The sequence below is a fragment of the Xiphophorus hellerii genome, chromosome 15, assembly GCF_003331165.1.
Source record: "Xiphophorus hellerii strain 12219 chromosome 15, Xiphophorus_hellerii-4.1, whole genome shotgun sequence".
Lineage (NCBI taxonomy): Eukaryota > Metazoa > Chordata > Actinopteri > Cyprinodontiformes > Poeciliidae > Xiphophorus > Xiphophorus hellerii.
In genome coordinates this window covers 10,568,902-10,593,792 of record NC_045686.1, presented here as the reverse complement: position 1 = coordinate 10,593,792, position 24,891 = coordinate 10,568,902, and the positions used below count along the sequence as shown (strand labels likewise).

The 24,891-nt window shown below is 40.0% G+C and overlaps 1 protein-coding gene across 4 annotated transcripts in view; it reads left to right on the top strand.

The window, feature by feature from the left end:
* sipa1l1 (signal-induced proliferation-associated 1 like 1) overlaps positions 1 to 18,345 on the top strand; it is a 77,152-nt gene extending 58,807 nt beyond the window's left edge. For 2 of the 4 annotated variants that reach the window (XM_032584770.1, XM_032584768.1), the window contains 11 exons: positions 2,029 to 2,178; positions 2,592 to 2,722; positions 5,821 to 5,918; positions 6,109 to 6,599; positions 9,654 to 9,839; positions 10,197 to 10,362; positions 10,444 to 10,678; positions 11,531 to 11,701; positions 11,808 to 11,919; positions 12,019 to 12,097; positions 13,848 to 18,345. In XM_032584770.1, the coding sequence (XP_032440661.1) occupies positions 2,029 to 2,178; positions 2,592 to 2,722; positions 5,821 to 5,918; positions 6,109 to 6,599; positions 9,654 to 9,839; positions 10,197 to 10,362; positions 10,444 to 10,678; positions 11,531 to 11,701; positions 11,808 to 11,919; positions 12,019 to 12,097; positions 13,848 to 13,991 (1,963 nt within the window). In that variant the 3' untranslated portion in view covers positions 13,992 to 18,345. The remainder of the gene's footprint in view (positions 1 to 2,028; positions 2,179 to 2,591; positions 2,723 to 5,820; positions 5,919 to 6,108; positions 6,600 to 9,653; positions 9,840 to 10,196; positions 10,363 to 10,443; positions 10,679 to 11,530; positions 11,702 to 11,807; positions 11,920 to 12,018; positions 12,098 to 13,847) is intronic. The other 2 variants (XM_032584771.1, XM_032584772.1) reach the window with 2 other exon arrangements.
* Positions 18,346 to 24,891: the final 6,546 nt, after the last annotated feature.

The window sequence follows — 24,891 nt, the reverse complement described above, 5'->3', positions numbered from 1 at the left end:
AAGGTTGTCGGTGCCTGTCGCGGCGGCAACCCTCGAACCCGTTGGTGGACACCTTCGGTGAGGGATGCCGTCAGGCTGAAGAAGGAGTCCTATCGGGCCTTTTTGGCCTGTGGGACTCCGGAAGCAGCTGATGGGTACCGGCAGGCGAAGCGGCATGCGGCTCGGGCGGTTGCTGAGGCAAAAACTCGGGCGTGGGAGGAGTTTGGAGAGGCCATGGAGAAAGACTTCCGTACGGCTTCGAGGCGATTCTGGTCCACCATCCGGCGTCTCGGGGGGGGAAGCGGTGCAGCACCAACACTGTTTATAGTGGGGATGGTGTGCTGCTGACCTCTACTCGGGACGTTGTGGGCCGGTGGGCAGAGTACTTCGAAGACCTCCTCAATCCCACCAACATGCCTTCCACTGAGGAAGCGGAGCCTGGGGACTCTGGGTTGGGCTCTCCAATCTCTGGGGACGAGGTCGCCGAGGTGGTTAAAAAGCTCCTCGGTGGCAAGGCCCCGGGGGTGGATGAGATCCGCCCGGAGTTCCTTAAGGCTCTGGATGTTGTAGGGTTGTGTTGGTTGACGCGACTCTGCAATATCGCATGGACATCGGGGGCAGTTCCCCTGGATTGGCAGACTGGGGTGGTGGTCCCCCTGTTCAAAAAGGGGGACCGGAGGGTGTGCTCCAATTATAGAGGGGTCACACTCTTAAGCCTCCCTGGCAAGGTCTATTCGGGGGTACTGGAGAGGAGGGTCCGTCGGATAGTCGAACCTCGGATTCAGGAAGAGCAGTGTGGTTTTCGTCCTGGTCGTGGAACACTGGACCAGCTCTACACCCTCGGCAGGGTCCTGGAGGGTGCATGGGAGTTCGCCCAACCAGTCTACATGTGTTTTGTGGACTTGGAGAAGGCGTTCGACCGTGTCCCTCGGGGAGCCCTGTGGGGGGTTCTCCGGGAGTATGGGGTACCGGGCCCTTTGATACGGGCTGTCAGGTCCCTGTATGACCGGTGTCAGAGTCTGGTCCGCATTGCCGGCAGTAAGTCGGGCTCGTTTCCGGTGAGAGTTGGACTCCGCCAGGGCTGCCCTTTGTCACCGATTCTGTTTATCACTTTCATGGACAGAATTTCTAGGCGCAGCCAAGGTGTTGAGGGGATCCGATTTGGTGCCCTTAGGATCTCGTCTCTGCTTTTTGCAGACGATGTGGTCCTTTTGGCTTCATCAGATCGTGATCTGCAGCTCTCGCTGGAGCGGTTCGCAGCCGAGTGTGAAGCGGCCGGGATGGGGATCAGTGCCTCCAAATCCGAGGCCATGGTCTTGAGCCGGAAAAGGGTAGAGTGCCTTCTTCAGGTCAGGGGGGGTGTCCTGCCCCAAGTGGAGGAGTTTAAGTATCTCGGGATCTTGTTCACGAATGGGGGAAGAAGGGAGCGGGAGGTCGACAGGCGGATTGGTGCAGCGTCTGCCGTTAAGCGGGCGTTGTACCGGTCCGTCGTGGTGAAGAAAGAGCTGAGCCAAAAAGCGAAGCTCTCGATTTACTGGTCGATCTACGTTCCCACCCTCATCTATGGTCATGAGCTTTGGGTCATGACCGAAAGAACGAGATCGCGGATACAAGCGGCCGAAATGGGTTTCCTCCGTAGGGTGGCTGGGCTCTCCCTTAGAGATAGGGTGAGAAGCTCAGTCATCCGGGAGGGACTCAGAGTAGAGCCGCTGCTCCTTCACATCGAGAGGAGCCAGTTGAGGTGGCTCGGGCATCTGGTCAGGAAGCCTCCTGGACGCCTCCCTGGTGAGGTGTTCCGGGCACATCCCACCGGGAGGAGGCCCCGGGGAAGACCCAGGACACGCTGGAGGGACTATGTCTCTCGGCTGGCCTGGGAACGCCTCGGGATTCCCCCGGAAGAGCTAGAAGAAGTGGCCGGGGAGAGGGAAGTCTGGGCCTCCCTCCTGAAGCTGCTACCCCCGCGACCCGACCTCGGATAAGCGGAAGAAGATGGATGGATGGATGGATGGACATTTCCAAAGTGTATCTCTATACTTGTTTGTGTTGCAGGATGTCTCCTGGCAGTGAGAGCTACAGCCTGGCCTCCTCGCTGGCGTTGGGTCGTTCGCCTCACAACCGCAGCTCTCCCAGCAACCTGTCTTGTTCCAGTGAGGCCTCTGGAAGCTCTGTGCACTGGAGGCAGAAGTCCATGCCTGAGCAGTAAGAACGACACAGGAATTGTTTGTCGAATGTGTGATACCCAAACTCAACATTTGTATCCTGTAAACCTATAACTTGCCCTGAGGCACTCACTTTGTCCTGATTATTCATCCTATGTTTATTTCAGTGACATAAAAGCGATGGTGCAATCATCACTTTTCATATTTAGAGGACATCCAATATATAGACTTTGGCATTTCAGCCCACAGAAGTAGATTACATTGAAAATACAGTATATTTCAAAGTAATATAATATTTCAAAGTAAGGTGCTCTCACTTTACTTCCACCCACTAAAGCCCTGAAGCAAGTTTTCATTACATCTTCCTGTCTTTTCTTGCTCTGCATCTTTAATCACTTGTAACAAGTTTAAAAAGTATTGGCTCAGATTTTGTGTGATTTTCTGTTTTGGCAGGTTTGCGAGCAGCCGACATTCACCTATGTCGTCAGAGAGACGAGAGGCGGCTGGAGAGGGCGGATCGAGCGGGAAATCCACCACCAACTGGTCGAGAATGGAGGAAGGCGGAGGTGAACGAGGGTCAACAGGTGAAGTATTCCAGGGTGTCCATGTATCCTTAGAAAGACTTAAATTCATGAATCTAAAATTAAAGCCTTAAAATGTCTTAAGTTTGTTTAAAAAAAAAGAAGCAATTTGGCCTTAAATACGTCAATTGCAGGTCTTAAATTTGGTGGTGCATTTTGTGGAACTTTTCTGTCAGGCAAATGTTTTTTTTTTTGTTTTTTTTTACCCCTCCAGGGGGTCTTTTTGTGGGCTCTAGTGTCCCTTATATGACAGTGGGCTGACAGGAAATGGGGAAGGAGAGGGGGGCAGACATGCGGCAAATGTCGTCGGGTCCGGGAGTCGAACCCGCGACGGCTGCGTCGAGGACTCAAGGCCTCCAAATATGGGTCGCGCTAACCGCTACGCCACCACGGCACGCCCCCTGTCAGGCAAATGTTTGAATCACCCATAAACATAATAATTGCGTTCTGTGACAGAAGGTGATTGCAGCTACTGCTAACTAGGTACTAATTTACTTTAGCTATCTTGTTAGATAGGGCAAAGTATTTTATCGCCTGTTGGCTGGATGACATGTCTTACGTTGCCAACCTGTACAATGCTGCATTCATTCTGTGCTTAAAAAGACCAAAACCACTATTATTTAAAATATGCATTTTGCTTTTGTACAAGTCTGTTTGCTAATGGTCTTTATAATGGTTTTAAAAAGTCTTAACTTTGTGTTGTTGAAACCTGCAGAAACCCCATATTCAATAATTCATGTTATTGAAAACTAGCTCAAATGTGCAGAGTTCCCCTCCGGTTCTGTTTGCTGTTACATACGTCCGAATGCAAATGTATGCAAATGGTAATTTTAAACATACAAAGAGTGGGTGCAGTTGATGTATGCAGTGGAGGAGGAGACGGCACACGAAAGAAATCCTCCATATTTATCTGTGCTTTAAAACCCTTTGAACTGACAGGTACCGTGAGGAGTATGTGAATAGTGATTACATAAGCTGTAACTCTGACAGCAGCCTTTCTTAACCCTCCCATCGCCCTTCTCATTCCTCCTCCCATTCCCCTGCAAGTTGTGAATTATAAAGCCTTTACAGACGTCTTAATGTCTCTGCAAACAAAAAAGGTGGATGTATAATAAAATCAGCCAGAAAAACATTTATTTTCTTTTTGTTGTTCAATTGTAAGAGTGAATGGATTTTCATCTCATACACTCCTTTCTATTCTGAGGCTTATTAAAGGAGAAGCGGAAGACGCGTCTGTCTTTCTTGTCAACACACCATCATTGTGTGCCTTTCCTTCCCTTCCTGCTTCCTGTCTGTCTCTCATTTTCCGTTGCTTCTCGTTTTCCTCTCATTCGTCCTTTAATTCTCTGTTGCAAGAATTCTCCCATCCACTTTTTAAAAGCTTTCTCTTTATATTCTAGCTGTGTTTATGCATTCCCCAAAGTCTGCCTTTCTCTTCTGATTCCAAGCAGAATGTTGCTTTTGATTTTTGACCAATTTAGTTTCAGCCATGTCCTCAACCTGTTGCTGACCACCACAATCACAGTTGAAGGCCTCAGTCTGTCATTTTGTGGTTGTTTATGGCATTTATGTCATGATTGGTTAGGGAGGAACGATCCGTACTGGGGCAGCTGAGCTTAAGTCAGCCAAGATTCCAGCCTTCAAAAAGCCCTCTCTGTTGTGGTGTGGTTTAGAGTTCTGTCTTTTCCTTTTCCTCCCATTTTTAACTCCTGACCCTCTAGCTTTCAGCAAGAATGATGTGGCCAGGCTCTGTCCAGAAATATCAGAAGTCACACAAAGTGCACTTCGTTCATTTCAACATTTTGTCGTGCTACAACCATACATTTCAGTGAATTTTTGTGTGATTTTAATGATAGATCGACGTAAATTAATGCATAATTATAAAGGGGAAGGAAAAGGATAATGTTTTTCAAGTTAGCTAAAAATCCGAAAAGTGTGGTGTACATGAGAGAATGCCTTGTAAAGCCACCATTTGGTCTTTTGGGGTATGTTTCTACCTGTTGGGCTGGGCAATATAACAAAAATATTTGTCGTATTATGCTTTGCTTTAGCAATGTTTGAAATGACAATTAAGAATGTAAATTATATTGTCTTAGCATAATTCAAATCCCTTTCCTACATATGCCAAAAATTTCAGAGCTCAGCTTATTCATACAAACAAAAAAACATTCCTAAAAAAAAGATTATCAGGTGAAATGAGGAAGTATGGCAGCACTGTTGGAAATATATCCACCCCATCATGCGTTTGCAGGTTTCAGGGTCAAATGTTATAATAATTGAATTTAAATGCATGTTGAGGTTTTCAGATTTTCTTCCAGTTTACGATTCTGTGCTACTTTGTGTTTATCACTATATAATACCTGGAGGTTTAAGGTTATAGTATAAAGAAATGTGAAACGGTTCAAGGGACACTGTAAACATACTTCTTATCTTGTTTAAATGATTCATCAAGTAGAGCATTTGTATTTATTGGAAAGTTTTAAATACTAAAGTGATTAGTTTGGCTTATCTAAAGCAAGTTTAAATCAGTCAAATTTACAATATACTAGATATAAATCCAGAAGAACTCTAACAATCCGGCTTACACCCAGCTCTAATTAGTGCAGAGAGCCCGTGGGATGCAGTGCAACTGTACAAAGTAATAAATATTCTAAATGAGATGGAAACTACGTTTTTAGATTCATCCCAACAGATGTTATGCTTCCACCCCTAGCTCTCCCTGTGTCTCATGCTGCTGTGCTCATTAACTCCCTGCTCTGTGTATCTTATTGCGTAACAGATAGACAATTACACAATAGTCCCATTTATGTCGAGGTTTACTTCGGGACTCTTTCATGCAGCACATCTTGCCCAGAGCAAGCAAAGCCAGCAGCGGGGGGGGGGGGGGGGTGCATTTTTGTTTGATGTGCGTTGTTTTTGATGACAACCGATCTGGGATTTTGTTAATAGATGATGAAAAGGCGAAATGAAAATAAGAGTGCTGGGTGCTTCCTGGCGGTTTTGTCGCATAATGATCTGTTGAATTATCAGCAGCTTTTCAGTGCTGCAGGGTCTGTCTGCGTGTTTGTCACCAACTCTGGTTTGGTTTGATGTTGTTGCAGAGGCTCCAGCTTCCAAGTCTGGCCAGGGCTACTCTGGAGCGCCTCGCATCCAGAGGCAGGAACAAGTCATCCACCTCTCCCCAAAGAAGGGCAGCCAGGTCAGGATGTGAAGTATTCCTCATAAAGTCTCCTGACAGTACAGTTTGTTCCTTAAAATGTCAAACTTTTAGTTAATTAAATTAGTGCTTGTATAACATCTTGTCACAATGGGTCACTCGCTTTTATAACACCTCATGTTTTCTCTATTAATGGTAACTTAACTGTTTTTATTGGATGGTTTTGCCCTAGCAGTCAGATGGCCCGTACTCTGGCCACTCCAGCAGTAACACTCTGTCCAGCACCGCTTCCAGTGGGGGCCACAGCGATAGCGACAAATGGTACGACTTGGGGACCGGCGGCGGCTCCAGTGGCGACCAGGGCGAGCCTGAACCCAACGGCCTGGGTGGAGGAGGCTACCTCCAGGGAGCCTCAGCTGACAGCGGCATCGACACCGGCTCTTACGGAGCCTCGCATCATTCCCATTCCCACTCCCACCATGGCAGCACCACCTCTCTGCTGGCCCCCAGTGGGAGCAGAGAGAGCAGGGAGCGCTCTTCATCTCCGTGGCACAGTCCGACCGAGGGAGGACGTAGGATGCTGGAAAGGTCGCCTGCTGCTGCCGAGTCTCCGGGGCTTCCGTCAGAAAGGAGCCATGAGTCCGTGGGTCGAAGCCCACCAACTCATCTCCTGGTTAGAGACAGCAGCACTTTCAGCCTGGGTGATGGTGGATCACATTCAAGGTCAGTTTGGGCAAGATGTAGAGGTTCATGTCCGTCAGAATATTATTGAACTGATTTTAATTCAAAAAGTCAGACAGTCTTCGAAAGAAAAAAGACGCCCTACATCAGTCTGTGTGGTTTTCTAATATATTTGTCAAAGGTCTGGCTCACCAGAATTTACCTTGAGCATATTGCAAGATGTACATGTATGGAGCTAAATTATGGCCATAAGGCTTTAAAACTGAAAGTAAGAAATTGAAACTGGAAAAAAAACAAACTGCATCTGAAATCAGAAATGTTGACACTGAAATAAAAAAATTACACTGGGACAAAGAAAATATCGAAACAAAAAAATTGAAATGGAAAAGATTTCAATCTGAAAAGAAAAAGAATTAAACTACTTTTCAGATTTAACTTTATTTTCAGCCTATTTTTTTTGGTGAAGCTTTAGTCATTTAGTGCATTTGGAGTAAATGCACTAAAGAATAAGAAGCTGGAGGAAAGATGAGGAGAAAAGTGAAAAAAAAACGAATACTTTTAATAATTATAAAAGGTAATCTGGTCTCCATCATTATTATAAGATATATGTTAAAATAATGTATTAACAAGTCAAATTTATGAGGCTGCTTTGCTGATCATCAGAAGGCAAGAGGCAGCATTTATGCTAAACAAATGTAATAATTATTGAATAGTGAATAAATATGATCAAAACATTCAAATGGATTATTTTTCTTGACTTTTTGTAGCCCAGAAGCTGATGCTATAGGGGGATATGACATGAAAAAGTTTGCGAGACTCTGATTTAGCAACTTGAAAAGAAGTGTTGATATTCAAACTGCAGTGTATAAAGAAATTGTAGGAGACGGCGAGAATAAATCAGTATTTGTTAAAATTGAGTATTCTTTTTCTTATGGTTCATAATTATGTGATACTCTGCATCAGTCACATAAAATCACATTGAAAAACAATGAAGTGATTTAAGACTCATAAGATGACAAAATTAGAAAAATGTCTGTCAATGCTTTTATAAAGCACTGAATGTTTGCGATGTAACCACATTGTGTTAAAACTTCTGCCATCATGTCATATTAATCAATTTTTTCCCCATATCATGTCTTTCGGTTTTTGACACAACATGGAAATCCATCTTGATCCTCCTTCCCCTACACAGATGAAACTGGTCTGAACCTCGGCTTATGTCATCACAACTCGCTCAATCTGTCTGTATTTGGCAGACGACCCCCATTCCTGAGATCTCCATTCATGCAGTTCTTAGCTGACTTTTCTCCACTTTATAAAGAATCAAAACAAGAGAATAGGATAACTGAAGCAGTAGGAAAATAAATCCTGTGACTTGGGACTTGGTTATAAATTTTAGACCAACAAAAAAAAAAAAAAACGTTGGAGAGAAAAGAAATTCACTGTTTTGTTGAACCATTTCTGAAATACAGCCCGACTTTTTTGTACTCTGAATAATAATCCTTGCACACATTTTGGGCCTGGTTAAACTGGTAGACACATGGTTAAACTGGTAGACACATGGTTAAACTGGTAGACACATGATCCAGCCAGAGGCCGAGGTAACAATCTAAAGCAGATGGCAAAACACAAACTGTGTGTTTTTTTTTTTTTAAAGTCATAAACTCACTTGGCCTATTTTGTAGCTGCTGTTTTTCTGTTTTCACTGCTTTTTATTGCTTCTAATATTTATGGACTCAGTGGGCTCCTATCTGCTTACAAGCAGCCAAAGTAAACAATTTGTGTAATAACTTTTAAGATGCCACTTTAGACATACAGTTATAAAATAACATATATATTTAGCTTTTATAAAAAAACACATAAAATTTTCACCTCTTTACCTAATCTCAGCGTTGATTTTTGAATTTGACTCTTTTATTTTATAACTTGTAACCTCAGCACGTGCCTCACCACTGCAGCGTGATTCCTGTTCTCATTACTTGTGCCAAAATTTCTTTACCCAAAAAGATCACATAGCAGACAGCCTCCTTCTCAGCAAGACTTTTGCTGGAAACCAAGCATAAAGAGTAATTTTAATTCCCTCTTATCTTTCCACATTAGGCCTCAGGAAATGTGGAACACATGTCCTACTTTTCAAAGCTGAGCTCGTGTCTCAAGCTGAGGCGAGCTCCTGTGTCCGGCTCTTCCTGTTGGAGCAAGTTCATTTCATCGTCCAGACAGAGTTACACTATAGTTGTTTACCATCAGAGTTGTGGAGGATATGAGAGGGAGGTAGCAAAGATAAATTTGGCTGCTGCTAATATGTTTAAGCAATAAGTACATCATGTGCCTTTTCACATTTACTTGTGCTTGTTATAGAGGTTACTTGTGATAAATCAGCACAAAGTGGCAAATATTTATAGGAATAGGGATACTGGGTTTAATATAGGGGTGAGCATTTATCGTATCATTTATTGTTTAGAAACGATAAATGATAAAATATCCAATCATCTATTGGATAAATTATGATGCTTAAAAAAACCCCTAAAACTGTGTGTATTATCCATATTTCATATTTTTCTGTTTTTCTCCACTGTTTGTCCAATAAAGGTGATTAAATGAATATCAAAACATTTGAAAATATGATTTAATGCAGTTACTGTGTGCAGTTTAGTGATACAAATCACGCTTTTTTTTTTAATAATGTGACTGATGTCCAAAAGAAGTATGCTTTTCAAAGACCTGTATTTGTGTTTGTGGGGTTATGATTGCTGTACCATGCAGTCATAGCCATACAGTTACCTAAAAAAGTAATCCTTTGTATCATCACTTTTACAACAGCTCCACAAAATATCGGGATAAAAATTTAAGCCCATATCGCTCCCACCCTTAGTTTAAAATAATCTTTCATTAATACTTTTTTTAAGTGTGGGACACATTTATACCCTATTGAGGCTGTTGCTGTAGGTGTCTTGCTACTAATGAATATTATTTACTAATAATATTTGATTTTGTTTTGAGTAAAACATTTACTCCTTGTTCTCTCCTTACTGAGATAACTGTAAGATAAAAATCGTTATGCATCATTGGTATCTCATTTCTTTGATTTCTCCTCAGGCACTCTGGCCACAGCTCACCCAGGGAGGAGTCATCGTCTTCAGCCACCTCCCCTTCGTCTCAGTCTTCAGTCTCTCCTGGGCCAAAGACCTTCTACCCCCGTCAGGGAGCCCAGTCCAAGTATCTGATTGGCTGGAGGAAGCCTGGCTCCACCATCAACTCTGTGGACTTTGGAGACACACGGAAGTAAGAAAGAGTGGAGAATGAACAAACATTACAGCAAATCTTTAACAGTGTTTCCCGAGAGTAAAGTTTGACGAAACTTGAGCAAGGTTCTGTTAAAAATTTAAATATTACCATATATTTGTCTTTTTATGTATTTCATATTTAGTTGGAGTTTCTCCTGTACCTCTTTATTATTCTTTTTGATATTTTGACAGCATTTTTATCCTCATTACATGCAAGTCTCATCAGAATTCATTCAGTAATGATATATCTGTTGCTTTATTGCCTCCTTGTGGCTGAGGATTATACAGCAGAAACTTTAATTTGTTACACGAATGTCATGTATTTCTATTTCTCTTATTTACTTTATGCTTTCAGGAAATCTCCAGGTGAAAGTGGAGATGTGGCCCCCACCCCGGCAGCGAGACCATCACTTAGAGACATGCACTCCCCTCAGACTCATGCTAAATCTACTGTGGAGGAAGATATTAAGAGACACCCTGCTCATGACACTCCACCACCACCAAGAAAACACAAGGAAAAGGTAACTGTACAGAAACGAATAGGGAACAAAAGTAAGATTTAAATGATCTCATCCCCACTCTCATCCTTCGATTCGACTCAGCATGGCCAGAAGTCGCCTCCAAGCCAGCCGCTCAGCCGTCGCCGCTCGCTGCACCGCACCCTGTCAGATGAGAGCATCTATCGTGGTCAGCGGCTCCCCTCGCTGAGCGACTCGGTCACTGAGCCGGCGCTCGCCACTGATGTCCTCTTCAGCTGCTCCACTCTTCCTCGCTCTCCCACAACTCGCGGCGTGCCCCTCAGGCGGCCTTCCTACAAGCTAGGAGTTAAACTTCATGGTAAGAAGGAGAAAAACTTACTTTGTACAGGATACAGGTGTTTAAAATCCTTTAAAATAGTTTAAATCTGTATAAAATTTTTGAAACTGATATTCAAACTGCACAGTTTTGTGATGAAGTCCAATCTAACATTTAATTAAAAGCCTAAATTTGGAAAAATGTTATTTACAGTTTAAACCAGATATTTTCATGCACCTAATAAAATGACATGTACACACATTTTCTCACTATCTGAAGGTAAATCAGACCAAATTTCACTTGTTTTAGGTTAGTTAGAGTTACCAAGATTATTTGCTAAATGCCACAAAACAAAGGGATGTTTGTATTTTTCTCTGACTGGTCAGATGTGGAGGGTGTGTGCGAGAGAGACATTTCAAAACATAAAATTTTAGTTTTCATTCTCCTTGCTGTAGGATGTCGATTGCAATTATAAAATGGTATCAATAACACTAATAAATGATACCATAAAACAGTGATTTGAAACTGTCTTCTTTAATTCATTTGTATTGTTGTTATCTCTGAAGTGGGGTGCTGGAAATGTTTGAAAACTTACCTTGAAAATGCTTAAAAAGCTTGAATTTTCTTTTAAAAAAGAACGATTCTTTATTTCTTTTTCTTTCTGTAACAACATTTTTGTCCCTCTTACAGAAGAATATGTTTAATTACGTGAATATTCTTAATCTGAAGATTTTCCAAATGAACAGTAATAAGACATTAAAGTTGTTTAACACCTAAAAAGAAAAAGAACCACTTAAATCCAGGGAAATATGAATGTGGAAATGCTGCCCCCTCTTGATTCAAAAGGTGAAGTGCTTGATGATATGAGAGTTGTGCTCTTTTCCACATTAACAGGTGATCTTTCGGCGTCTGACACATCATTGGTGGATTTGGTGGAGCGTCATCGGGGACCCCTCCCTCAGGAGCTGATGCCCCTCCCCTCTTCAGGTAGAGACAGTCCTCTCGAGTGGACTCACCTGGTGGATGTGGCCAGTACCTTCGAGAATGAGAGAAACACACACTACAGTAAAACAAAAAATACTTGTTCTACACCTTAAAGCTAATCAACACACAGACTTCTGTTAATGCAGAATTTAAAATAACGTGAACCTTTGTCCTTCTCGCCTTCCAGTCCAGAGAAGTTATGTGTTTGGAGATGCAAACCACCGAACCAGTGGAGCGTCCAGTCCTCAGCAACCACACATAGAGCTGCAGCCTGCTCCTCTGTCACGACCCTCATCAAGGTTTTTATTTTCAGCCACTCCAAAATGTGACAATGTCCCCCTGTTTAGCAGATTTTTGATTTACAAACCAACTTTCTGGGATGCTTTGCATTTCTGCAGTGAGGGTCACATAGGGCTGGAGAGAAAGGTGACTAAACTGGAGGCCATGGTGAAGATGCTACAGGAGGACCTGAAGAAGGTAAGATAAAACTTTTACCTGTATTCTGCATCGACTCTACCATTTGAAGTGCCTCTTGGGTGATAATTTATATTAGTTGGAGTAGGAAGGGGATCATTTCTAGGAAAATAAAAATAACTAGCATATATAAAGCTAAATTAGCTAGTATTAGTATTTAGTGTTGATAAACTCTGCCAGAAAACCTCAGAATATACTTTATTTTATCAGTTTATTTGTGTAGAAGCAAATATTATGTATTGACAAATGTTTTAATAAGCTAATTTCCCTGATTGTTACGTTTTATATCGAAGAAAATGTTGTCTTTGAATTTCAAACAAGTTTTCACAGTTTATACCTAATAAGTTGAGTTTTCTGACAGGATTATCAAACTATATTTTTGGCTTTTTAGGGACTTAATATTGTAAACAGGATTTGTAAGCAACCTAAAAAATAATAAAGTTGGATTTATTTTTCAAGTCTACATAAATAAGGGGTAAAATAGACAATTGAGCATGCAAAATAAAAACGATGTTTTTCCAGGCTTTATTCTTTATTCTGTTAACTAAAAGATGTTTTTTTTTTTCATTTATTTTTTAATTATGTGATTCATTATTGATTTACCACATCATAAACTACAGATAAAGGATATAGTCATACAAAAATCCAAATGGGACTTTTTCACAGCTTTTTTTTTTTTTTACCTCTAGATTTGCTTAAATCAAGATTTATGATTGTGAAACTAGTTCTGGTTTAGATACCACACAAAGTTTTAAATCGCCTAATAAAAGGTTTACAAAATGACAAAATTTTTCTAAAGAATCTATTTATAGTGTAGGATAATAAATCCAAGTGTACGTCTCATATGTTATGAAGGAGAACTAATCTAAACTGGATTAGATGCTATAAGACTTTTGAATCTTTTAACTAGATGTCAATGTTTTGTCTAAAATATTACAGACATTTTGAAGCACGTATTTCTTGTTTAAATACTTGTTTAGCTGACAATTACTGCTTGGGTAATAAAATATTTTTTTGCACAAGTGGCAAACAGAACGAGCATCACAGTCTTTGTTTGGCTGAACTGAGTCTCTGTTTTTATGTCCACCTCAGCCATTCAGTTTACTTTTGTTGTACCTTGTGGAGGCTTTTTGAAATGTCAACTAAACAAAATCGGCCCACAAAGCTATTCAATCAAGCTGTGACTCACTGTCTGCAGGCAGGAAATGTTTATATAAACACACACAAAAAACTTCTCTGTCTTAAAGTGTACAGGTGAAGTCAACTTTATTTTCTAAAGCTGGAAATGTAGCTACTTGAAAATGTTGCCTTAAATACAAAATGCTGTTTGTGCGCCTCAGTTTGAGCAACGGGGAAACATGGTAGTGGCAGCATCATGTTGTAAGGATGAATATATGAGAAAGACTACAACCCTAGAACTACAAGATAAAGTCTTGTTCATGTGTTGGAATGGTCCAGTCAAAGTACAGACCTAAATCCAAATCAAGACTTGAAAATTGACTGAGCTTGAGGAGTGGCTAAGAAGAGCAGAGTTGGTGCAGATGTACCCCAAACTTTCAGAATCAAAGTACATATGCACACCACACTTTTCAGCTTTTTGTTTGTGAAACGTTTTGAAAACCATGTACAAAATGTAGAAGGACAAATGGAGGGCTGCATGAATAGCACTGTGCATGTTGGTGAGAAAACTCGATTCCATACTTCCCTGAAGAACTGCTTTAGATTTACTTTCTGACCTTTTCTTCTTGCGCAGGAGCGGGAGGAGAAGTTACGTCTTCAATCTCAGATCAAGAGGCTCTGGGAGGACAACCAGAGACTTCAGGAGGAGTCCCAAACATCAGCTGCCAAGCTCAAGAAGTTCACAGAGTGGGTCTTCAACACTATCGACATGAACTGACCTCATCTAAAAACCCTCACACACGCACACATCGCTCATCTGCACACACACTGTTCGTGAAGAGGCAGAGTGGGATTTACTAGACCCTTTTTACAATCTTCAGTTAGTTTGTAATCCCCTCTAAATCATGACTTTCTGTTTAAGTCAGGAGGATATAATTTGTGGAACTCGTTTCTATTTGTTTGACTCCCCCGATTTTCATTCAGTGGCCAAACAGATCTGCTCCTCCTGTTCCTCAGTCTCAAGATGTTGACTTTCACACTTATTCCAGTGGCCAAAATGGAGAATCTGCTAACATTTGGCCTTTTTACTCACCAATTTTCTCATTTTCCTACTCCCTCTTCTTCTAAAACATTCCTCTGCTGCTCTGACAAAGAAAACACTGTTTACACCAAATCGAAGACGCCTCAGACACCCCGTCTTAAAAGAAAACCACTGAAACACCACACAAGTATGTACATAACAGGTCTGCTGCTGCAGCAAGCAAATACACACATTATAGATCCGAAGCCACAACAGAGAAGAAAGAGGTTTTAATCTCACGTTAAAGGATTAAATTTTAAATATTTTTAGCGTCTAAAATCACTGGACGTCCAGCTTTAGACATGTTTATTTTCCATTTTACTCCTCCTTCGTTCAGATCTTTTTTGTATACACCCACACCTGAAAGAGGAGTGTATTAAAAGCCATTGGCAAGCAGTGCCATAGACCAAGACTGATCCTGTGTTAATTGGTCCATCTCAGCTCTACGTGTCTTAAAAGCAATAGGAAGAGGTCCTGGAGTTATTTGAAAAGAAGCTGGATAAACAGAACACCTGATATGGAAAAGGGCATATTTGCAAGAATTAAAATCTCAGCTGCAAAAAGAGCCTTCAGCATTTTCCTCTGAGAAACGGGAAAATAAGGACTCATCCTCCCACTGCCTGAAAATAGAGAGCCGGCGGATTATAAATAACAGAGACAATTACGAGCTGGAACGGTTGGGCTCTTTTTAATCCCAGGTTAATTTATTTCCTTGTATTATAATTCCCATAAATGAGTTGTTCTATTCGTACAGTACAACTGACATCAGTGTTTAGTTCTTCGAGACTAATGGTCAATAGTTATATTATTTAAATGGCTTTCTTTCCTAATTCTACTTAAAGCCTGACTATATGCTTTTTATTCTGTATTATGTTGTGTTTTGTGGTGCCCAAGCCTGCTGTTGTGTTGCTTACAGTGCCCTCTAGTGGTGACCAGTGAAAAATGTCATGATTTGTAAATGTGCTGCTTATCACTTGTATTTTATTTTATTTTTTTCCAAATGTTCTTTGATTCAAGGCCACAAAAACTCTTAGAACAGGAATGAGAACGAGAAGAATAAGCAGCCAGCATTTAGAGACAATCAGAGGTGGATTTTTATAAAAAAACAAACAAACAAAAAAAGGAGCAGACTTAGTGTGGATGTTTGTGTGCGTGGAGGTTTATTTGTGCATTACATCTACGGTTTTCCTCAGGTTTAAGGGGACAAAATATTGTCGGGAAGTAAATTTGCACATGTTGAAGAAGTATATAACATTTAAGGATTTGAAATGTGTTGCCATAGTGAGAATGTCCATAAGTCTTACCCAGCCGTGCCTACAACACACACTCGCTACTTTGTGGTCATTTACTGCCAGGCAGAGCAGGGATGTGCCTTTGAAACAGCACCGGGGAGCAGATAAAGAAGGGAAAGCCTCTTGTTCTTCATCTGGATAAAGTAACACACTTTTCGTTTTGTTTTAAACCACCTTCACAATTTTTGTAGTTTGCTGTTGTGAGGCGTTAAATGTGTCTGGTGACTGAAACCAATCAGACGGGTCAGTAACGTGAGACGGCGAGTCTTCACACAAGAGTGTTTGGATATGTGTGCCTTTTATTTGTGGGAAAATTTGAACTAAAGGATCTTGAAAAGCAAAGTTTAGAAGCCACAAAGCCAGTTAATAAAGAGAGAACTCAAAAGTTTACCCGTTTACCCTGATAAAATGGATGATTTTTGTGAGACGGAGATCATTTCCAAAATTATCCATTCCATGTATTTCAACTAAAAAACAAAAATAATTAGGATTTTCAGCCATGCCATGGTTGCATTAGTGAGAATTCCCATATACTAATAAATTGTTGAAACTGAATTTCAGCATTCTGTCTTTTTAGCAGGATCATCATTACAAAAGTTCTCCATCTATCAAAGAGTGACAAAATCTCCTGTTCACATTCTGGGACTTATGTGATGCTGTGACTCTTTCTTTTTTGGGGGTCAAAACTGAGAAATTCAACTTTTTATGACTTAATCTTTTTTCACCATCTGAAGAAAAGTAACCCCACCAATGTGTCTCACTGTTGTTTTGTGGCTCAGAAGTTCCAGTTTGGTTTTTATCAGACTAAGACAGATCCTCCCACAAGGTTTTAAGGGATTGTTGCTATTGTTGAATGTTTTTATAAAAAAGTTGTTTATATCTTGTAATCCTGCTTTTTAGTTTAGACTTATAAGGAAAACAGGAGATCTTGTCACATGGAGAACATGACCAGCATCTTGTCTTTTTAATCTCCTGACCGATAACTTTGTACACTAAAATTCATTAGATTAGGGGTGTTCAAAGTGTGGTCTGTGGGCCACATGTGGCCCTTGAAGTGTATGTATGGCTCCTGACCGCAAGTCAAAAATGGTAAGAAATTTGCCCAACAAAATAGAAAACAATTGATCATCCAAAGCAATGGATAGAAGCCCTATTTGCTGATTTAGATCAGAAAGGGCTTCCAATGATATACAGGTTTTATAAAAATGTAGTTTATTGTAAAACTATAATAAGGGAAAAAAACTGACCAACCTTTGCATTTTTTATTTAAATCCTGTGTCCTGCCAGTGGGTAAATTTTGCCACTTTTGACTCCATCGTGTTAAACCTATTGCAGCCTTTCAAGAAACTATTTGAGAACAGAAATGTTATTCATACGTAATCTGAGTCTCTGTGATCGATGGCAGGGGTGGCCTCAAGAAGACTGAATGCTGAAACTAAATAAAATAAAGTTCAACAAATTATTAGTCAAATTGTTTGCACACTTAAGCAACAAGGTATTAGCAGTTTTTAAAAAAAAAACAAACTTCTTCCTCTTAAGGAGTTTTGAAATGCATCACAAGAAGCCAACATTTTAACAGGTGTGTTTACTTTTAAGAGCTGCTGTTTTTTCCTTGCAGGTGTGTTCTGGAAACGCTTTGCTCTCTCAAATAGTTAGTTATCAACCCCCGTTCTTATAAATGCTGAGTGCATTCAGATTTATAATTGTTGAGTTGAACACCCTGCTGTGTTCGCCACAAATTTCCGGAAACATGAATGTAGAGTGAAACGAGCTTAATGTTTTATTATTATAGGCAAAATATTCGTTCGGCTCTGTTGTTTTGCAGAGAGAAGCTCGGTTCTGTTTTAAGAATCTGTAGTTTGTCTTTAACAGTTACACCAGTAGATAGTTACAGTTTCATCTGATTTTAATAGTTTTACAAGCATCTATAGAAATCAGCCCAGAAGATGTTATTGATCCACTAAGACTTGTTTTCTGTTGAATTCAAACAAATGTTAAGTAACTAATTAAGTTTCTGTACATGGGAAGAACTGTGGTTGTTCTTTCTGCAATGAAGAATGACAAAATATATCGTGCAAAGTGTATCTTATACAAAAACTCTTTCTGTAAACTAGTAAAGTTTCTTTTTTTATTCTGTAAATGTTGTATTAAGTTACAGTTTACTCATAAATTCTCTTGTTTTGTTTCGCTCAACAGGACGGATATTTGAAATGTGAATGTAAAGATGTTTATTAGGTTCATTTTGTTTTGGAGATCCTTTCAGTGTTCACGCGTTTTGGATATAATAAGGGTTAATTTACATTAAAATGCAGTTTTTTTTGTCCAGATGTTTTCGTGCGGCTGCCGTTCAACAAAGGAGGATGCTTAATTTTATTCCCCCTCATAAAACAGGAGCCCTACTTTTCTTTAATGCGCCACTGACCAGGTGGGGAAAGGAAAGAACAGACGGGATGTTGCACGTTTCGTCGGGATGCTCGTCACGCACAGCTTGCGAGGTCGGCGACTGCAGCAGGAAAGGGAAGATCCGCAGGCTGCGCTGCTGTGTCGTGACGCGCTGCGTTCGCTCCTCTTCCAGGAACAAACTCAGAAAATAAAGCACACAGCATGAAGAGAGGACCAGAAGTTTTACAAGATTGAACAATATTGTTTACATCCCAGATTCATTGTCTTTGTAAGATGTAAAAAAAAAAAGAAGTATGACCAAGACATTTGCAGTGATCACAGTATTAAAGTTTCTGAAATAAATAGATGCTCTATCAGCTTGGTGTGCTGTTATTTGTGCTCCTCATACAGGGAGCAGCTCACATTCAGTGAGAGTGGGATGGGCCTGTCTTTTCTGTCTCCTGCTCTGGTCTTGTCTGATTGCACCTTGCAGTGAGTAACTACAGAGAGAGAAGTTGAATCTGACCTGTGGATGCCTCAGGCTCCCACTGTTCTTCTCACTGATTCATCTGATTGGATTTTAACTGCTCCCACTGCCAGGAACAAAATCACTCCACCTGCATTTTCTTCTTCTCTCAGCATGCGGCAGCCACTGCTTAAAGGGAGAGAAGGAACTAACATCATCCAAAAAATATAATCCGTTATCCTCAGTTTGGAAAAGGCTTCTCATTTTCACATGGAAGCAGAAATACAATCATAAAGAATTGACACCTGTAACAAGTTTTAATCGCAACATTTCCATGATTACTGGTACGCCTAAATAACCGAACAGCTAAAGGTAACATAGTCGCTCTATTGTGCCATAAATTGGCACCATGTTCCTTGGAAATGCATTCTGACTCTTCAAGAGTCGGAATGCAATTTGACACCTTAAAATTGCCTCCTTTAATGCATCTTTTTATGCATTCAAACATAAAGAATTTAAATGCATGGTTCACAACTAATTTTTATTTTACACCACATCAAGATCACTAATTTTCTCTAAAGGTCTGTTGTGGCAGAATGAACTGCTAAAATATTTTATCTTTATCTGGATTTGATGAGTGCTTCTTAAAATTAAATTAACATTTTCACCTTGATTTACTTTAACACTACAAATAAAAACCGATATGACTTGATTGCTAAAATGAAATTTAAGCACACAACTCTTTATTTATGTGGCTCTCTGATGTTTAGAGGGCCAAATAAAAGGCTAAGGCGGGCCGGAGATGTCCTGCGAACCTCGAGTTTGACATAAGTTTGAGTACTTTTGGTATTCAAAAGTTAAGACAAAATGTGCATTTTGGTCTCATCTAACCAGAGCATCCTTCGCTATTTCCTCTACATGACTTTTGGGAAACTGCCAATCAGATTTCTTTCTGCTGATTATTGATTATTGATTGTCTTCTTGCCTCTACCTGAAGGAATGAAGTGCATTTGTTTCAACAGATCATCTCATCTGAGCTGAAGATCTCTGCATCTTCCTCAGGTAGGTTTTCCTTTTCCTGTGAGTTACTGATGATGGTCTGTTTAATAATTACCTTGCTTCTTTAGACAGCTGGTTGCAGGGTTTTATTTTGTAAGCGCATCAGAGTAAAGGAGGCTGAAACATTTCAGATTTAAATGTGTAAAAATGGTTTTAGAAATTGTAAACTTCACTAGTATGCACTGTTTCATATTGGTCTATTAGATAAAATTCCAATAAAACACATAGAAGTTTAAATTAAAAAGTATAAATACATTCATATACCATATTAACTAATTAAAATACTTTGTAGTCTTCTGTCAGCCATGACTATCGCACTTCTCAAACAATTGACTGCAAAATCAGGAAAAAACTTGTTTCATCTGTGATTGGACGCTGCCCTGAAAGCAAATCATTTTTGATGAGATTCTTTTGCTGTGCTAGGAATAAATATACATGCAGTCATCCTAAAATAACATGTTTTCTTTTCCTCAGGGAAACAAAAACAGACGTCCAGAACTGTTGTATGCACTGAGGTTCAATTTACTGAGAATTAATTCTCAGCAAAAAAAAAAAAAGCCATGTAATTAAACCTTATTTCCTTTTATCCCACTTCCTTTATCCTCATAGTGTTGTCAGAATAGATATGGAAGAACACTGTGATTGCAAATAGTTGCACATCTTATCCCAGACATCAATGCATCATTTGCTGATCCCCCTAGAAAAAAGCTTTTAGTTTAAGTAAGACATTTTTATGACTTTTGTAATGATTCGCAAACAGGATCTGCAGTTGCGACAGTTTATAAACTGAAGCCAACAGGTGGGCGTAACATTATCTCTGTCCACCTGTGGTGATGCGCATGTCTTCAGAGGTTCAGTCACTCCTGGGTCGGTACAGAGAAAGTGTTAAATGAGGAAGTGGCAATTCATGAATCATCTTACAGGTGGATGCAGAATCAGCTGGACCATCTTACAAGGGACTTCAGATTTGAGGATCCCAAACAGAAGTAACCTGCTTTGCTTTTATGCCTGTTAATTCGCAAATGCAAATCCAGCTTTGGCTTAGCTCCTTTATAACATCTAAGCCATCAAAAAAGCAATTTTATTAAAAAAAACTACCTTTTTTTGCATTCTTTTGTAGCTGAATGGAAAAACACCTCATAATTTTTAGATTTCAGCTAATATATTTAATAAGAAGCAAAGCATTACCAGCTCCTTTCTGCTAACTGACTTAAAATAAGTGAAACATTCCTGTTTACCAGGAGACTGAGGCTACCTCCTGACTCTTTCTTTCCTTTCTTATGTGTTGCGTGCGGACCCTTAGTGCTTTTATCCCACACACTCCAGCAGCCCACACAAAACGCCTTCATGTCTCTGTGTAACTCTTCGGCTCTCATCAAGCGCTCGAGAGCAGAGACCAGAAAAAGTCGAGGTGTTTTGTTCTTCGGCGGCAGAGCCTTGTTGTTTCTGCGTCTTTTGAGACGTGAGTCGTCCCTCTGCGGGCTTTAAGGCTGCCTTTTGATTTTACACATCATCTGTCAGTCGCCGTCTTGTCTTGGCTTGCAGCAGAAGCTCTCAGACACATCTTTGAAATTTCCACAATTGCTTTTATGAATCCATTTACGAAGATGTGGACTGCCTCTTTGGAACCCCCCCCCCATCTAAACATAAAGAATCGACTGTCCTCTGAGCTGTATCTTGTCAATAAGTTTTTTGTTTTGCCTTGAATTATTGTAGTAGATGTTATCAGTGATAATGATCTCATTTTTGTTTCCATTTCCAGGCACACTCAACAGGAAGAAGACTTGAAGGAAGATTGTGGCACACAAGGGATTTTATATATTTCACGTTTCCTTGGGGGAGAAGGAAACTGCAGAAAACAGCATTTTTAGAAGGTCAAATGTGACACAAGAAGTTTTTACTACAAGAATGTCATATTGTGATATTCAGTTAAGTAATGGGTTATTTATAAAATGTTGGCAAAGCCTTCATCACAAAATAGCTGAAGGTCAGTGATACTGGATGGATTATTTCGTTGAATTTGAATTTTAAATTCTGTTTTGGGTTTAGGGACAAAACTTTAGTAGACCATTCTAAAATATGAGTGTTATTTGACCCAAGATTTGCTGGTAGGCTAAGATGTTTGATGTTCATCTAATTTAATTAGAGTCCCTTTGAAAGTGGTTTTCTTTCAGTGGTGGTTTTCTACGTGAATTAAACATAATGAGCAGTGATGGTATTTTGCCACATAAATCCTTTTAAAGGGAGGCCAAAGTGTTAAATTTTAGTTTCATTTGACCAGGACTCTTTCTTCCAGGTTTGATGTGGTCTCTACTCTATGTGTGGCTGTAAATTTGACATTTAGGGCTTTCTGCTTCTCAATCTTTCATAAAGGAAAAATTTGACAGATTCATAAATAAGGGTTAAGGTTAGGGGTTAGAATATAATAATTTGTAATTTCTTACCCCTTCAATTATGTGCTTTATGATGGAAAATCCTAGTAAAACACAGTAGATTTTAGCTGTAACTTTAAACTATTAACTTTTGCAATGTATTTAATTCTCAAGTCTTTCAGCACAAGCACTTCCAAAACATGCCATTAAACATGTGCTGTTAGTTGGAAAAGATGAACAAATATGGGACATCCTTCTGGAAACTTTTTACCACCACTTATCTCACACACACACGCACACACACACACACACACACCCCCACACCCGCACACACACCCACACACACACACACATTTATACTCTCATAAACCCAGTGGGAACTTCTCTTCCTGTTTACTGATGCTCAATAATTCAGTCCGAAGTGAATGTTATAGCTTCTACCCATGAGCAGATGCTGTGTGTGTCTGTGTGCGAACGCGTCTGCCTGAGCAGATTGGCCCATTAGTATCAATTTTGTTTTTGATGACAGTATCCTCGTAAGTGCATGCTATCGATTTTTAAGCTTATTTTGTTTCGCTGGTACAGAGCAGATCAGCATGAACATGAGAAAGCAAAAAAAGAGAAAAAAAAAGAGAAACAGCTGGCTGTTTGAAGCCTGCTGCCGCCCCCCACCACCTCAGCCTCCTCACTCCCTGTCCCAGTAATGGCTTATTGAATCAGGGCACCAAATATTTTTAGTCTGCAACACCGGTTGAGAAAATAAGCCGCCTGAATCGCAGTAAATGGGCTGTCTGTTGATATCCTCATTGTGGGACTGGGTTTCACACACGGTATAAACTCTGTTTCTTCCCTCGGTCCATCATTGCATCAGTCGCTTTGATGTGCCTCAGCGCTCGGCCAAAGTCCCCATCAGCTAAGAGTTGTAACTGCAAGGCAAGCAGAGCTGTAAGCTTTGCCCATTTTCAGGATGAAGAATTGGGGAAGATTACTTCCAAACAGAGGGTTAGGTTAAAAAAAGAAAGAAGTGGGTGAAAAGAAAGTCCATGCTTCAGAAATTGTAGCATTTATCAATCATCCTAAAGCACACAAGCTGGTAGCATTCGTTTATGCTTCAGAAATAGCAAATCACATCAGTGCAGAAGCTAAGAAGAGCCATAATTATATTCATCCTGGCGTCTCAGAATTTTTAGTTAATCGTCATTTTAATTTCAGCATAGCAAGCATGCCTCCACGTGAACACAATCCAATTATAGTGTATAAGAAATGTACTGAAAATCTGTATTTTGTTGTTTCACTGAGAAGTGTAACTTGCTAGAAAGCAAACTTCAAAACTACAGGAACTGTAAGGCTGCCAATATGGAGGTCAGAACCCCACAGCATCAGTGGAAAGCCTTGAATTCCCCTGCATAAAGAGGTCTGACAGCCTCCAGCAGAGGCCTTAATTTATAAGGAAATTGGAACAAACATCACTTCCTAACTGTGAGACATGAACCCTCAAAAGTCTGACTTTTTGCACCTTTCACTCTTACCAAGACTTGTACAGAAAGCCTTCTTCATGATGTGAGATTGAGCTGAAAAAAATCTTTCGTCCCACAGATGGTGTTCCTGAAATTGTCAGAACATGCGTTGTTTTGTGATCTGGAACTGTTTGTTCAAATACACTGTAATGTATTTCAAATATTGCAAATTAAAGTAAGGAAATCTTTCTGTTAGTGGAGAACTCGTTAAGGTTTTGAAAGGAAGAAATTCTTATTTTTTTTCTCAATCAAATGATGTGTCCAGACCTTTTTTAAAGTCCGTGTTCCAGGATGTTACGTCTAAATATATTGAACGTAGCATTGAGGTCTAGCAAAACCACAACAGAAGTTTTTGATGTGTTGGTTTTTAAGATATGTTTTTTGTAACATTCAGCTCTGCACTCTGAGATGTGTGTTTTTTTTTTTTTTAGATTGATCCTTCTGTAAACTTGTCAAAACAAATTAAAAATCCTTTGTTTCAATTGCAATAGTTGACATATGAATGTAAAACGTGTCAATTTCTCATAAACACCTCTGAAACCACAAACAGCTCTGGAGTCGTGAGAATAAATTGTCAGAGTAAGGACAATGTGAACAATAGTAATTTATTTTTCAGTGCAGTGACATTGGATGATAGGAATGGATGTAATAGTCAAGATAAATCTGTAGAGAATTTAAAACCCCAAGATGACGAGAAGGGTGAAAGAAAATTTAATATGTCGTTCTGCTTTAACTCACTAAATCCTTCATTCGGCCAATATTCAGAACTCAGCTTCTGTAAAAGAAAAATGTTTAATAAATGTCTCAAACAATGTGTGAAGTAGTTTCCTTTAATCCAGCTTGAAATGTTCACATTTACTTTCTACTTTCTTTGCAGATGACAATATTTATGTTAATATTTGTGAGGTATTTTTAAATGCTTTGTGAAAAAATAGTTTGCGTGAAGCTGCAAATAGAATCGGTCTGATCCAGCATGTGTTGTACCTGAATTGTTGGAGTCAAAGTAGACAACATCAAGCTCCAATATTAAAAGATCATCGCCATCTGTGACCCTGACAAAGCCGGATGCTTGACAGGAAATAAATTCAGAGGCACAGACAGAGTTTATCTCAGTGCTGCTGAACAAATCTCACACCAGCATTTAGAAACGAATTACTATTTCAACCTCCGGTTGGAATACATTGCAGCTGGGAAGCGTCTGAAGGGAATAACAACATTTTCTGTTAACTTGCTGCTCGATTAGAAATGCTAGATATCTGGAGGTGCGATTTTACAACTGGAGAAATAAATTAGAATTAGGCAGAAAATAATTTACAGTGATTTTATGCTTAGCAGTTTTACAGCACCATTGTAGAATGGAAAATGCTGATAATAGCTATTGTAAAGATTTTAACATTTTTGACAATTTATCAAGAAAAGGTTATGAAACGTGTCAAACTATTCAGGCACAGACTAAGAATCCAGTTATTACAACTTGAATATCTGTTTATTTATATAGTGACAAATCAC